This window comes from Ambystoma mexicanum, chromosome 7q (genome assembly GCF_040938575.1).
Source record: "Ambystoma mexicanum isolate Mex_15411 chromosome 7q, UKY_AmexF1_1, whole genome shotgun sequence".
Taxonomy (NCBI): Eukaryota; Metazoa; Chordata; class Amphibia; order Caudata; family Ambystomatidae; genus Ambystoma; species Ambystoma mexicanum.
In genome coordinates this window covers 174,669,487-174,686,226 of record NC_090941.1, presented here as the reverse complement: position 1 = coordinate 174,686,226, position 16,740 = coordinate 174,669,487, and the positions used below count along the sequence as shown (strand labels likewise).

Genomic DNA, 16,740 nt, shown 5'->3' with positions numbered 1-16,740 from the left:
AGGCTACTCTCACAATTCACAGATAAAGCACAGAGTGAAGCAGCACCCTCTCACCCGTGTAACAGATGTGCACAAACTGTGCTTTGCTTGCATGCACAGAATCTCATGGTCAAATGTTTGCCGGACAGTTAGGAAGTCGGTAAATTATCGAATAAGGCAATAAATTCAGTGCTTAGAAGTTGATGGAAGTCTGCATGAACCACTACATAAAAATGTAATATTTATCTGGATTACCTCCACAGGGACATGTCTTTCTTAGTTTCTATTTCAGTTACAAATTGAACTATTTCATTTTTTTGTTTTGTACAACACTTGCACTGGCTCTATTGTTAGGTTCTGAATGTTATAATTGTTGTCTCGAAGACTGAAAGATGCTGTGAAACCTGCGATTGGTGTAATGGCAATCGCTCAACTACGAGCAAAGGCCTTGCCGAGGCTAACCAATTAGCACATTGGCTCCAAGTTAAGATTAGTGGGTGTTTAAACTAGACATTCTATACTCAATCCGTGCCTCATATATATAGTTTTGAGATGCAAGTATTTTACACCCTTTTTATAATTAGTGTTACATTGTTAGAATACAAATGATTTGCCTACACAAGTGTAAAATGTATGCGACAGGCAACCAAAACATGATCAAACTTGAAAATGTATAGAGCACATTAGCAGTAAAACAATTGTGTAATAAAGATGTCCGGCTTAAAATAATATTCTACATTTGTAGAAATCCTTCTCCTACACAGTAATATGAAAGAACACACCACATATATGCATCTTGATGATAAATGCACACAATGCAGGAACTTCGAACAATACTTGTGTAATTCAACCATGCATTCACTTAAAGAATCATTTGTTTGCTACAAAGGATTCTTCCCAATGGTAAATACGTTTTCCATCGTATTACTGATACCACTATAACATGCTAGAAAAACAAATATGCATGCATAATGCTCCTCTCCATGCATCTGCAGACATAAAACACAGCTGAGCAAAAGAAGCTTTTCATTATCACATTGTGGGTGCTGTTTCTTTCTGAACGTTTAAATTCAGACAGATCCGAGAGCAAATGTCTTGTTTTCAGACTGCTTTTCTATGGCATCAAATTTCATCAAGCCAGATAGAAATGTGTTCTGGTTTCTATCCAGTGACCTGACCTTTGCACTGCCCTATGCTCTCAACTAGTGTAGATAAAACACACGGAACAATAAAAGGTGTCATTTGCAATCTTTTATTGCAAAAAGGGCCTAGTACGACAGTTATCTGGAGGCCTGGCTGCTATGCAAATGGAGATGTACCCACTCGCATGAGGACCTGCAACTCTACATCTCTGCCCTGAACACTCTCCTCTACTCTTGATGCAGCGAAAAGGGAATTCTACCTAAACCTCATTGACTCTCACTCCAACCATCCTCACTGACTACAGGACACCCCAAACTCACGTCTCACTCCTAATAAGTCTATCAACTCCACTCTCTCAGCCAATGACCTAGCTGAATACTTTGCTGCTAAAATTTCTAAAATCGAGACTCTCTCCTCACCCTCCCTTCTCTTACATTTCATACTCTGCCATCATCCTCTGCCTTGATATCCCATTTTAGTCACCCTAATATTGACAAGTGCTTTCCCTACCGATGAAGGCGAACCCCTCTTGTGCCCCATCAGACCCTCTTCTTGCCCCTTTAGTGGCCTCTAGCCTAGCCTAACTCTTCAATCTATCCTTCGGCTCCACTTGCTTTACCTCTGTTTTCAAAACAGCCACGGTCCTGCCTCTCCTAAAAAAGCAAGGTGCTGCCCGAATCTACCAGCTAACGTTCATTCACCCTTTCTCTCTCCTTTCATACTACTCTAAAGTGCTCAAAAGTGTTGTTGAACCGTTTTACCAATTTCTTAGACATCCACAATTTTCGAGAACCCCTTACAAGCGTGTTTCCACTCATGTCACTCCACAGAAACTGCCCTCGTGAATGTGTCCAACTTCGACTCTGTTAAGAACTCCAATCTATCCTAATTGTCCTTGACCTGTCTGCTGCCTTTCACACTGTCAATCACTCTGATCTCTTTAATACTCTTTCTTCTTGGGATTCGCAATTGAGCCCTTACCTATCTTGCACCTCACCAGTTCTGTCTTCTGGAGCAACAACACCTCTCAACTCACTCCTCTGTTATTGTTCCACAAGGCTCTGTCTTGGGTCCACTCTTCTCTGACATCAAAAGAGCGTTGTTCCTCCTGTATATAAAATAAATACAATATGCACTGTCTTCATAGAATACATTTTATACAGGTATAATCTAATTAGTATTCCTTAGTGGATTAATGTTACCATCTTAATCAACCCTCTGCATACACCTCTCGCATACATTGAAGTAAAACAACCAGAACTCCTTAGCACAGCAAACAGTACACACTTCACAACACCGCAACAAGACATAGCACACACAACCTTGCACAACAACACATGACGTCTGCCTCTCGAATCTCGCACCCAAACTCAGTGAACGGTACATCCGAATGGAAGCTGCCAATGGCACATCACAGCCCCCTTACTCTGTCCCGCTCCTCCCACTAACCTACCCCGCCCCTTTTATTTTAATTTTATTTTTTTATTTTTTTATTTTTTTTTATTTTTTTTACAGACCCGCCAGATCGCAGAGTGACCACACAAGTGGCTCCTTTGTGCGGTATAAAAACCTTTAGCATTAATCTAGTCATATGGCTAAGTCATTGGCCTGTATTCTTTTGAGTTGGGTACAAATCAGGAATGTTAACATAATTGAAACATTTTAAATTGATTATGTGCATTTTATTTGGAGTATTTTGAATTTGAATATTTGTAAGGAATGGGTTTTGCTAACCTTGGTTATCAACCTTTTTATCAACTGTAAATAAGCATGTATTTTGTGTAAGTTTTGACACAAACCATGAGCACAATTGATTTGATTTTAAAACCAAAAAAGTATCTGATTAATAGAGAAAGCCAGCTAAGGATATCCAGCCTTCCGGCCTTTGGTCACCAGTCTTGTCCACTGGACGTTAGTCTAAGGCAGAGGTCTGGAACCTGTGGCTCTCCAGATGTTTGGAGCTGTGAATCACATGATCCCCCGCCAATCACTTTTAGCTAGGGCTGATGAGTTGTAGTCTAAAACATCTGGAGAGTCAATGGTTGCAGACCACTGGTCTAAAGTTACCAAAATGGGCAGGCTGCAGCTTTGGCTCGCTGGCCTTGGGAGTCCAGAATGGGTGAGGGCGGCCAGGAGGACAGGTTGGGCCAGGTTTTGGATGTGGTCGGTCATTAAGTGAATGGGCATTCGGTTTCTCTGTGGCAAGGCAAGAGAACTGTTGGTCCAGGCAACCTTGACATCTGTTCCCTGCACAAGTAGCGAACTACTTTTCAAGTGGCAATTACAACAAAGTTGTACGTTTTTTCCAGATAACCGCTAACTAATTAAATTCACTTAAATGGAACTTGATCCTGAACTATTTTTGTGCTATAGTTGCCCTTTTCCCCCCTCTATGCGCCTTGCCTGGATGCGGGCTTCGTGTGTTTTGACCTTCGGAGGTGATCGTTCCAGGAAATCAAACTTCCTTCCCCACTCTTTGGTGGCTCTAACTTCAGGTACAGCTTTTTGGGTTAGGACTTTTGTGGGGCCCTTCAGGCTCCTCTGATGTGGACTTATCTTATAGAGCATTTTTGCCCTGAATCTTCATGCAGGAAGGCATGGTCTTGGAATAATGATTGACAGCAGCACATATCGCTGAGCTATTTACACTGAGATTATTTTCTTCAAAAGCCAAAAAGAGGCCCCTAAGGGGTTTTAAAGGAAGCAACTCCAGCTAATCTATTTTTGCTAGTTTTTCCTGCCCCCACCTTTTGAAGGCACTCTTTGGAAACCGTGCAGCTACTTCTTGTGTGCGAACTATAGTGCATTTATACCATAAGATTATGTTGGAATATGTTTACAGAGAGAAAGAAACATGCTATGGGAGTGTGAACTGCCTTTTAGGTGGCTTTGTTTTGAGTATTTTCTCTCCAACAACATCATAGAACAAGGAAACTGCTGTTTTTAGACCGGAGACGTTGTGTATGATGTAACGCATAACATTGGACGCTATCAATTATTGAACGACAGATACTTGCTGAACTATCAAAAGACCCCTAAGAGCTTCTATTGTGTGGCCTGTCTTTTTAGTGCGATACATTTAACCGGCCATGAAAAACAAACTGTCAAATGGGCTTCCAGCCTTCCACTCATTGCAACCAGCAAGCTAGTAAAATGTTTACAAATGGACATGCCCCTAATCCAAATCAATTTCCTAGTAGTCTGGGACAGAGTAATGTTAGTGGCCTACTTCCCCTTATAACAGGGTGCCCTTGAGTGCCTGTTTGTTTCCCGGATACCCATGCACAATGAATTGTAAATCTATTGAATCTAAATGTGGGAGTCATTAACATAGTCAAGGGTTATCCTGTGAAGTCAAGGGTTATCCTGTGAACCTTTTGTGGTTGGGGTTCCTCCAGGGCTGGAGTAGCAGAGCCAGGTTGTAAAGTATACCTGCCAAGTACTAGTAGAGTGGTGACCGACTGGCAAGTGTGGGCAGGTTGGAGGGCAGTGTTAATGCCCAACATTAGCAGTGAAGGGTTGCTGAAGTTGTGTTCATTCCTTTACCCCTTGGTGCCAGTGACCTGCACTGCAAGTTGTGGTGTCATAGGTATGTTTACTCTCCGTGCCTTTCCATGAAGGTAAATCTGGAGTTGTCCGGGTGGGAGAACTTGGACTTGGGACGCTTGACTCCTGTGGACCTGGCACGTAAAGCAGTGCCAGGCAACTGATTGGAATTACAGAGGTGCTTTCTTCCAGGGCAGCGAGTAGGCACTGTTGTGAGCCAAGGAAGGTGTTGACGTGGCTTATGGTTTTCAGTAGGACACATCGGCTTGGTCACTAGCAATCCCGGGGGAGAGGAGGAGGAGGGGGGTGGGGTGGTCCATCCTGATTTATGAATGTGATTTTAATGAACACAAGGTCTGCCGTCCGTGTGAAGTGACTGGAGAAGGGTTGGAGAGCCAGGTTATCTCAAAAGGCAAAATTAATTACGTTCTCCCCACTGTATCGCAAGAGAACATATTGCACACTGATTTCAGTTGATCTTCCGGTCTCTTTACTAATTCCTCTACGCTTTTTTTTTTTTTTTTCCAGCCATAGGTAGAAGAGCGTTTTGCCAAAATGGGGGAGTCTGAGCCAAGGGCGACTCCGGGATCCCGTCTAGGAGTGCAGGAGAGCGGAGGGATAAGTACCTTGGAGCATGGACAAAAGCCCCCTGGCTCGCCGCCTGGGAGACTTGTTCCCTTCAAGGTCTTGATGCTGGACGAGACTCAGGAGGTGATCGAAGTTCCGGTAAGTGTTGACCTGTCGCTTCTTTTCCCTGCATATGTGTTTTAAATGATGTGGGAATTCCAAATGCATGTTGGTCCTAGACTGCTGCCTGTGACCTGATCTAGTCACCCGCGAACCCATGCAAGCTTAATTTTGTGAACCAGGTTGGAGGTGGTTTCCAGATTAAAGAAATCACCTGTGCGCAATTACTATATCTATCTATCTATCTATCTATCTATCTATCTATCTATCTATCTATCTATCTATCTATCTATCTATCTATCTATCTATCTATCTATCTATCTATCTATCTATCTATCTATCTATCTATCTATCTATCTATCTATCTATCTATCTATCTATCTATCTATCTATCTATCTATCTATCTATCTATCTATCTATCTATCTATCTATCTATCTATCTATCTATCTATCTATCTATCTATCTATCTATCTATCTATCTATCTATCTATCTATCTATCTATCTATCTATCTATCTATCTATCTATCTATCTATCTATCTATCTATCTATCTATCTATCTATCTATCTATCTATCTATCTATCTATCTATCTATCTATCTATCTATCTATCTATCTATCTATCTATCTATCTATCTATCTATCTATCTATCTATCTATCTATCTATCTATCTATCTATCTATCTATCTATCTATCTATCTATCTATCTATCTATCTATCTATCTATCTATCTATCTATCTATCTATCTATCTATCTATCTATCTATCTATCTATCTATCTATCTATCTATCTATCTATCTATCTATCTATCTATCTATCTATCTATCTATCTATCTATCTATCTATCTATCTATCTATCTATCTATCTATCTATCTATCTATCTATCTATCTATCTATCTATCTATCTATCTATCTATCTATCTATCTATCTATCTATCTATCTATCTATCTATCTATCTATCTATCTATCTATCTATCTATCTATCTATCTATCTATCTATCTATCTATCTATCTATCTATCTATCTATCTATCTATCTATCTATCTATCTATCTATCTATCTATCTATCTATCTATCTATCTATCTATCTATCTATCTATCTATCTATCTATCTATCTATCTATCTATCTATCTATCTATCTATCTATCTATCTATCTATCTATCTATCTATCTATCTATCTATCTATCTATCTATCTATCTATCTATCTATCTATCTATCTATCTATCTATCTATCTATCTATCTATCTATCTATCTATCTATCTATCTATCTATCTATCTATCTATCTATCTATCTATCTATCTATCTATCTATCTATCTATCTATCTATCTATCTATCTATCTATCTATCTATCTATCTATCTATCTATCTATCTATCTATCTATCTATCTATCTATCTATCTATCTATCTATCTATCTATCTATCTATCTATCTATCTATCTATCTATCTATCTATCTATCTATCTATCTATCTATCTATCTATCTATCTATCTATCTATCTATCTATCTATCGCCGAGCTGGGAGTGAGCGTGGAAGGGCCCTGGTCGCTGCTAGTCATTGTGTCATGGAAGCCAGTTATCTAAATGTGTTTGGCAAGCAGTAGCCACAGGTGTCTGTTCTTTTTCGTGGTATCGGTCTATTTGGCAACGCCGCCATATTCTTGAGTCGGGTTTGCACACATTCATGAGGGGGAGTAGTTTTTGCCTTTTCACTGATGCTGGGCTGACCCCTCCATTTAAAGTGGTTACGACCGTCACGTGACACCTCCAATCAGCCCTGGTATTGCAGCCATTGGCACCTGGCATGCTGGAGCTTGTAGGGAAATATTTAGACGTGATGCCTTGCAGCAAAACGTATATTTTCTACAAACAGCATGCAGCGTGTCGGCGAAAGTGGAAGGGGGCCACTTGGCAGGACTGCTCGGCAAGGGAGGGCGCCGCATGCAGTAGATGGGTTTTAGTGCACAGCGGTAGAGATAGAGCATGTGTCGGGGCCAGAGGTACTCTCAGGCCTAAACCAAGGCTTTTAATTAGCTGCAATGAAAAGCGTCGCTGTGGAGCCAGCAGCCGCCGTCCTGCTCCAAACCCGCTTAGCGCTTTTGTTGGCTTTTCCTATTGTGGTCCTTTGTGGTCAGACCAGTTTTCCGAGGTATTTTATTACAGCGTTAAACGTGCATAAAAGAAACTTGCTGCTCGCTGCGATTAGGCGCGGTTAATGGGCTGTGCCAGGGTCCTGCAGTCTAGTGTGGCCGTTTTGCGCAATGTGTGACGTTCCCAGTCTTGGAACTGTGCGCCTAATACAACAGACTCCATAAACCAGGTAGGTCGCCTTTGCGTTAGTCTGCTCACTGCGCTGCAAGGGCTTGCTTCACCAAAATCTGCAGTCGAGAAAATTGGGAGAGTTCTGTGAGTCTCTGATTTACATCTCCTACCTTCTTATATTCTCAAAGCTAAATGCAAAAGTGAATCTGGAGATGCCTGCAGCTTTTGCGACGTGCTCACGCGCAATTGCAATTCACAAACATTTGCTCCAGGGTGTTTCGGAGATGCTCCCGCCATCGCCAAATGTGGCGATGTTTTGGGCACAGCAGCCATAGCCAACACTTAGTGGCGCCATCTCCAACTAAGACCTCACAACTTCCATCCGCCCTAAAACCTTGCAGCCACCCCCTTTGTGCCCTATCATGCAGTCAATAACGGGAGACACTTTCTTTGTGGATAGGAAAGGCGAGGCCGTAGCTGCTTTATTAGGCAGGAGGTAACATACAGGTGATCGGGTTGTACCATGCATACTCGGAGTTCTACACCGAGTATGGGGTCCTTACAATTACTGTACCACCCACCCTAGGTTATCTGCACTTCTGCCTGGCTGCCCCCTTCCTCCGTTTCCCAGGCCACCCGTCCTCTTATGTCCTTGCTAGTTTCCCGGATCTCCCACCCCCTAATGATCTTAGTTTTCCCTAGTCCCTCCCCACCTCTACGTTCTTGCTTATTTCCCAGGTCTTACACCCCTTACGCCATTGCTTAGTACTCCCAGGGATCCCGACCTGTTACATCATACCCAGTTACATAAGCCTCCCAGCCGCTTACAAACGACTAGGTTTCTGAGGCGTCTGGCCCTCTTACCCAAGTTCTTGGTTTCCAATATCATGCCACCTTATATTCCATTACTTAGATTCCCAGGTCTCCTTACCACTCATACCCTCTTTGTTTCCCCGACCTAATTTGCGCTCTACTAGTTTCCCAACTGCTCAAGTTTAACAATTTGTATTTTACCAGCCCCTCTGAACTCCACCATCCCCAACTCCCCTCCCCATGCCCTTTCCTTCGTTTTCTAGATTTCCTGCCCTCTTCCCCAATTTGTTTTCCCTGATTACCCCAGGCCCAACTCCCCATAATCCTTTTTTTCTCCCCACTTTACTTGCCCTCCCACCCCGATACTGCTACTATCTTTTCCACCCCCTTCTTTTTCTCCTTTCCGTATGCCCAGTGGCTTCCAGAGGTTGAGCCCCCAGAGCCGTTGCTTTAACATCGTGACTACACAGTCCCTTGTGGCCCCTGGCAGCACTTCCAGCCTGGACACAGCATGTACCGCCACTGCGACGGCTCTGTAAACGTATGACAAAACACATCTGCATTATTGCAAACATTATAACATCTCTTCCTGGTGTGGGCAGGCCGGTTTCATTCCTCTCAGCCTTACACCCACGAAAAGTGGATCACTGTCTGCAGTGAACCCTATAGAAGCCCTCCCTAGCCCTGCCCTTTCCGTATCAACCCTGCCGCCCACAAAACATCCAATTTCCTGCCCTGTGGCTTCACGCCTTCCCCACCCTGCTCCTTGCAACCGCGTTGCTGTTGGCCCCCAGGGCATCCCCATGTCCTCAGAGCTGGACCCCCCAGGGGTGGTGTGCATCGCTGCTAACGCAGCGTACACCAAAACCTTGCACTGCTCCGCACATCGACCGGTAGTAGTCCGGTACAGGGCAGCATGTTTATAACAGAGTGAAATAATTCAAAGATTCATCTAAGGGAGTTGCAGATGTTAGGGTGCCCCGAGGCGTACTCAATTTTTAGTCTTTGGCCGTGCTTTATTAGTAAGAAAATAAGTGCCAGGTCCCACATTTTCTTGTATGGGGGAGCGGAAGCTCCCTGCTCTGTTCGATATGGGTCTTTTCACTGAGTTTTACCCGTTGTTGGGCCTGTAGGCTGGTGACTGTCATGGTGTTGTCAACCCACCATGCTGCCTATTAAACTAGAGAACTTGCAGCAATGTCATGCAGGCTGAGTGGAGCACTGTGTGGACATGGCCAGGATCAGTCCACAAGATTGTCGCCTTGCATCTCATTGTTTCTCATGAAAATGGATAAATAATCGTGCCCTGCCAACCTGGGTCATCAGGTTTGTGAATAACAATCAGCCAGCCCAGGATGCAGAGACCCTGGCCAGTGCACACTGCTGTTGATTTGTTATGTTACTGTGACCAACTGACAGTTAAAATAATAAAGTTGCCAAAACACCACAAAATCAATCTGCGCTTAAAAATAAGTGCTGGGGCTCAGAAATAAGTGCTGGGCTGAGCCCTGGCTTGCCCACCCACAAATTAAGCAGTAGGCTTGGGGAAATAGAGTTCAAATCCGAGATACTCATATGCATCCCCTGATGCATGCTAGTGAAAATCTTTCCTAACCTGGCTAAAAATGCCTTTTAATAAAACAAAGTTCATGCCTGCAGAAGTAAGTGTGATGCTTGTTGTTTCTCGCACATTCGTCCCCCCCCCAACCCTTCACACAGGCCCCATCCCTATTTCCCATGCAGCCATTTCCTTGGCTCGGCTCCTATTTGTCCCCAAGAGCCAGGCCAAACCCCCAGGCTTGGCCCTTCCCATTAATTCCTTGGCCTTCTAGGTCCCAGCAGTTGGAAACAATACACTGTTTAAAAAGATGCTTGCATTTGTCTAATTAAAGCAGTACAGTCTTTTGTGCTGTCCCACACCTGTGGCAAATGGTTTTTTAAATGAGCATTGGCAATGCCAACAGTTTAGACTTTTGTGTAGGAAAGACACTTGCTGGCTATTGCTGGTAGCAGGTGCCAAATGGTGCAAGTACCTGGGCATCTAATAGCAGTGCCTGGCAAATTCCCAACCCTTGTAGACAAGCCAAAAGTGTTGGCTTTGCCAATGCTTGTTTTTAACAGGACTTCAGTAAAGGACACGGAGTGCTTATAAATCGAATGGCTGAAGGCAACTTGCTTAAGATGTTTTTATTAGCGAGCTCAGAGTTCCCATGAGGTGGGGGTGTGGGCGTGGGCAGGGAAGGGCAGGAGCTGCTTGGGAATGACCGTAGAGATCAGCAAGGCCATGGGCAGTCAATGGGTGTGCAAATTACCACACGCCACCTATAAGCTGTGTCCCTCCATTTTTATCTTCCCAAAATGCATTTTTAGTTTATGCAAAGCAACCTGCTTAGGTGTAATTTGTCACCCTAATCTTTCTCATAGGTGATGTATTTACTGAATGAGGTGAATTGTTAAAATAGTGAATGGACAGTGATGATTTATAGACTCGACTTGTTGACAAACCGAGCCAGACATCCATTTACAATGTGCCGACTGGCTGCAAACGAGAGCCCCTTAGACTGTGCTCAGTGACCCAGAGTACATATTTGAGGGTCTCCTGTTTTATTGTTTGGGGCTGGCAGCACTTGCCAAAGCCGATCAGCACACACCCTCTCTTATCTCCCAAGTTAGATTTTTTATCCCACCTAAAGCACTGGTTGTATATTATTGAAGCATTGAGTATATCACTTTAGTTTATTTTAAAGGAATAGTGTGCTCAAAAATGTTATTGGCTAAAAAGATGGCCCATAATCAAAAATATATATATAAAAAATATTTTTAAACAAATTCCCTATGTAAAGTTGTGCGCAAATGAAGCTCAAACTCGAAAATGTGAAGCACTAGGCGGCATCCATTTTGTGAATTGGATGAGCCTCATGTGCTTCTTTTTCGGCACTAATGAAGCGAAAGCCAGCCAGCTGTAATAAACAAAAGCTACCACTGGGTGGCTTTTGCTTCATTGGTGCCGGAAGCCAGAGAATGCAGGCAGGAAAGCTGCATCTAGGTAAGTGCTAATTTCTTTTTCAAAATAAGCACTGCAAATATAAAAGCCGCGGTTTTCTTTGTAAGTTTTCCGGGCTGGAGGAGCCCGTAAAACTTGGAAAAAAAAAATGCAGCTTTTAAAACGTATTTATGCTTGCGGTGGCTTCAGCTTGGAGTCCCCTGAGCTCCAAGCTGAAGCTACCGCAAACATAAATACAACGTTGTTGTTGGCTTTAAAAACGCTGGGGTTTTCTTTCTAAGTTTCTCACGCTCCTCCAAGTCGGAGGAGCCAGAGACACTTAGAAAACCAGTGTTTTTAAATACAACTGTGTTGTATTTCTGCCTGCAGCGGCTTTCACTTTGAGTCTCCTGGGCTCCCCGAGGGCCCAGAGCCCAGGAGACTCAAAGTGAAAGCCACTGCAGGCAGAAACACAAGACGGTTGCGTTTCGAAATTCAGCGGTGTTTCTCACTACGGCGGCTTTCACTTGGAGTCTCCTGAGCTCCCCCAACCCTGAGGGAGCCCAGGAGACTCCAAGCGAAAGCTGCCGCAGTGAGAAATACAACGTTGTATTTGTAAATGCTGCGGTATTTACAATTACAAGAATGTTGTTATTCTGAAGGCAGCGGCTTTCGCTTGGAGTCTCCTGGGCTCCCCTGGGTTGGGGGAGCCCAGGAGACTCCACGCGAAAGCCGCCGCAGTCAGAAATATAATATTCTTGTATTTATGATTTCCATGGTTTTCCAATTGCTGCGCCTTTGCTTTTTGCCTTCATTTTGTTTTCTGTGCTTCCCTGGGCTTTGGGAGCACCGAAAACGTAAAATGAAAGTGAAGGCAGCCTCAGCTCATGTTGAGCTCTGCTCTGGCTGCAGTAAGCAAAGCTCCCAGTAGGGGGCTTTTGCTGCTTGTTTAGTGCTGTCAGGGCAGAGCTTAGGAGGCTGCCTGAAATGGCAAAATGGATGCTCCCATGTAAACGCTTTGAGCCTAGTTTGCTCAAAAGTTTACATAGGAACTTTCATTAAAAATGTTTAATGTATGTTTTTAGATTATTGGCCATCTTTTTAAGGCAATAATATTTTGGAGCGCCTTATTCCTTTAAGTTGTAACAGAGGTTAGCACCAAGTAACCCAGCTCCTTCTACTGCATAATTTGTGCTTGCTAATGTTTGTTTATTACCTCTGTTCCTTTTGTTATGAAAACACTCGCATTGCTAGGAGGAAATGCAAAGTTCAGCCATGGCTTCAGTGATTCTGCATAGCCCACCTGTACCCAGCGCTGTCGCTTTGCCTAGTGGTGATCTGTGCATACAAATCATTGAAACCTCTCCTGCGAAGAGGGCTTTTGCAAGGATCGGGGAAAGCGCAGTTCTTTTTTGCAAGGAAAGAGCGCATGAGTCACCTGCGCCTGAACTCATGCATTACATTATTCGTGCTTTTTACATTGATTTTTAAGAATTAAGAACATGCAACTACAAACCATGTACTACTCTCTTCCCCAGCTCATGTATGTCCAGGTCACCGCATAAAGTTTTCTTTCTGCCGCATTGCCCGAAGCTTCACTCCTGTGACGATATAACCGCATTGAAGGAACGTTGGATAACTCTTAGATGAGATGAGAAAAACACCACAAGCTGCATAATTGCTCAATCACAAATGTAATGAATTTGACCAACAGGGAAAAAAGTAATACTGGACATACCTCAGTCGGTGGGCCCTAAGCGCAATTGCATGTCGAAGGTTGGACTGGGCCATAAAACTGGCCCTGGCACAAGTGTCCCACAGTCGCAAATGGTAATTCGTACCTTTTTGTGATATTGCTTTAGACCACAAGGAGGAAATTTCAGGTAAAACTGGTTGCAAACTAAATTTTAAAGAATATTTCTAAATTAACGCTGAGTTACCAAACTGGCCCACACTAGCAAGTTGGGCCTGCATTTCGGCATTGACCTATTGCTCTGTAGGGCAATCCGAGCCTGCATGGCAATGAAACATAACAAAGGCGCACACAGCCTCCTGGGTGTTCTTCTGGCCAAATCTCAGAACAGAGAAAACCTGTAAGGATATGCACGGTCATCCGCCTTTAAGTAAATCTAAACCTTTTATTCGTGAGATTGAAGAGGATTGTAAACATCAAATGCGCAAGGACTATACCAGGGTTGCCCAACTCCAGTTGGGTTGCCCAACTCGAGAGCCGGAAACATGTCACATTTTCAGGATACCCCTCATTAATTTGCATACAATGATTCTAAACGTATGCACATTTTTTCTTATGAATATTAATGAGCGATATCCTGAAAACCTGCCAGGATTCTGGCCCTCGAGGACCGAAATTGGACAACCCTGTTATACTTCATCGCAGCGGTGCGTGTTGGGGTTCTGTTGCTCAATGTTCATATGGCACAATGTCTGTGATTTGCATCCCCTTCTTGGTGCTAAACTCTTACTTTTTTTGTTATTCGTGTTCTCCGCCTTTCTTCTTCCGTGTGGGGGGAAACTCAGAGTTTTTAAGTGTTTGAGTCAGAAGCGTGGTGTTCTTTGGCAGGCGCCCACAGCGTTGGTTGCTTAACTGGGTTATCTGCCACTTTCCCAAACGCCTCTCTATGGGTGATAGTCATACCAGTTAACGCAAGTGATGAGATCCTCTCTCAGCAGTGGGCATCTCCAAATAGTGGCCCAGCAGAGGACTTGGGCATGCAACTTTCCCCCAAACATATGGGTGTGTATGTGGTAGAAGAGCCCTCGGTTCATTAGGAAAGAATCCGCCACTAGTTGTGGGTTTCTCCCTTGAGTTGCAATGTGACCATCCCCACTGTGTGAGGGTGTGTCAGATTAAAGAGCCCCATATTGTTTTACCAAGTGTCCGCTGTGAGGATCTGCATTGTTTCCTGGGCAGAGGTTTGCGATTCCTGTTTGACATTTGTATTCATCCCGAGTAGGTGGGCAGTGGAATTACTTGTACTTGTATTTGTATGACGGGGTGTTATGTCATGTTGGTAGAGGGCTTCCTATGAGAGTAGTCTCTTACAGGGCTTGCGGCTCCTTGTCAGTATCTGGTCGGTGGAAGGTGAGCACTTTACTCTGCTCGTGGGCGATAGGCCTGTTGCTGGGAGTAGGATACCACGTCTGTTTCATTCACATCTGTTTCATTCAAGTGGAGCCAAGGCACGGGTTGTTGATCTAGCTCTGGGGTCTGCAACTATTGGCCCTCCAGATGTTTTAGAATACGATTCCCTTTATCCAACACCATTGACTATGATATCCAGGGATGATGGAAATAGTTGTCCACAACATCTGAAGACACAAGGGTTGCTGACCATTGATCTACCGCCTCATCTGTGAGTGGGTGGAAAGTAATGAGCACTGTGTCCTCTACGGGTGGCAGAATTGCATACGGATTTCTAAAATGGCGTTCTGTCTTTGTGAATGCAATTTTTGTTTCTAGAAGGGAATGCATTGTTCGTAAACCGCATTTCTTTTCGAGTGCAAACTAATTTGTTCCATGCTTAAGCAGGCCAGGCCTCCCGTGGAAGCTTGCCTGCAGTTACGTGTGGCCGTGTTTCTTGTACACCCACTCACCAGCAGGATTCATCCAGAGAACAGATTTCTTGCTTTTATTCAACACTTGGAGCTCGTAATTATCCTTTCACAGATAGGTTGCATAAGTAAAAAAAAACATTTCTTAAAGGCCCATTACATTACAGGAAAGGTTGCTTAATATCAAAACCTATTTGTGTTTCAGAATATGATCTGAATGCATCATGAACAGTATGTTTCAGCGTTTCCCCGCCGTATTTTAAGCAGTCAAGTTAATCTCTTGCATGATTGCTTTGGGGACATCTAGACCAGTGCCAACAGATCAGTCAACACTGGTTCCGGTTCTGTTTGCCCCCCCCCTCTTCTACTGTTGTGCTGCGGTCCACTTTAGGCACAATAACCTTTGAATTCAACTGAGTGCTGTGCCCAGCCATCATTTCAGCTTCATAGTGGTCAGTGCTTAGATGATTCAGCGTGATGTTTGGGCGCTCTGGGCCTGCATGACACGTTTGCTCCGAGCATTTTATTTCAGTACATGGTTACCTTTACCTGTGTACAGCTCAGGAAATGGCCCGGAACAAGACGGAGCACTGCCTGAACTCTACCCTGTCACCCGGCCCAGGGGCTTGTCCACGACAATCACAGATATGCTCTGAAGCCTTATTAATGCATGGAGGTGCAACCCGCGCTTAAAAAGCAGGAAGCTTTCAGAAGACTGCAGCGCTGCAGAGTCTTTTGAAAGTGGTCTGCTCGCTGAAGCATGGGTTGCTTGCGCGTGTTGTTTCAGGACAGGATCTGTCCTGAAGCAGAGATCATGCATGAGCAACCCATTCTCCAAATCCATCTGGTGCATGGCATCTAAGCCCCTCCTGCAGCACTTCGCATTACAGGAGGAGTCTGATGCAGAGAATTCATTGAAACCTTGGAGCACTTGCTCCTCTTGAAGATGGCTTCCCACCGTGCCATCCACCATAGAGACTGCCTTGATGCCGTCCGCAGCACTCTATACCACTTGCTATGATATGATGATGGGTTATTTATAACGTGCTTAATACCCAGAGGTTTCTAAGCGCACACCCGGGGATCGAGCATGTGGTGCTCTGTCGTCTTGCTTCCAAGGTGAGCATGTTGCCCCTGAGCTATCCTCCTGAGATACCTATCCTCCTGCTCTATGGCAACCCTCTTGTGCCTCCGGCATGGCTGAACCCTGTAAGAAAATGCTGCAATGGGTTCATGCTGGCAGGGCCGGCGTCCCCCACCGAAGGCCCCCTTTTAAGGCCCATCACCTGTCGGGGGCATGTCGGCGGCTCGGCACGTTACACCTGTCTGGGCCTGTCGGCGGCTCGGCACGTTACTCTTTATTTCTACCCTTTTTTTAATTTCTGCTGCATTCCCGCTTCACCCATGGCTTGCCTCTTGATGTGTCGATATGCCATTCCACACTACACACAAGGTAATCCAGGACGGATCCCATTCCTGCCAGTTCCATCCTTTGTGGTCTGTTACCGGTACCACCTTGTTTTTAACATAACACTTCTGCAGTGTTGGCTGCTCTTGAACGCACTTTATCCTGATCTGAGCTTTCTACCGTATATACCACTAACTTTAACTTTGGACACCTTGACACCTTCTGATTGCACATGATCCACTGCTGTTTTTTATTTTTTTTTATTTTTTTTTCTCTGAGCCACCTACTGTATTATGCTGCGCAAGGCCTTGCTACTAGACATGTGCTTGCCTCCTG

General features: G+C 44.2%; 1 protein-coding gene across 9 annotated transcripts in view; it reads left to right on the top strand.

Annotated features, from left to right (window-relative positions):
* FARP1 (FERM, ARH/RhoGEF and pleckstrin domain protein 1) overlaps positions 1–16,740 on the top strand; it is a 1,178,254-nt gene that overhangs the window by 157,603 nt on the left and 1,003,911 nt on the right. For all 9 annotated transcript variants that reach the window (XM_069640745.1, XM_069640749.1, XM_069640747.1 and 6 more), the window contains exon 2: positions 5,197–5,394. In XM_069640745.1, coding sequence (XP_069496846.1) covers positions 5,224–5,394 — 171 coding nt within the window. In that variant the 5' untranslated portion in view covers positions 5,197–5,223. The remainder of the gene's footprint in view (positions 1–5,196; positions 5,395–16,740) is intronic.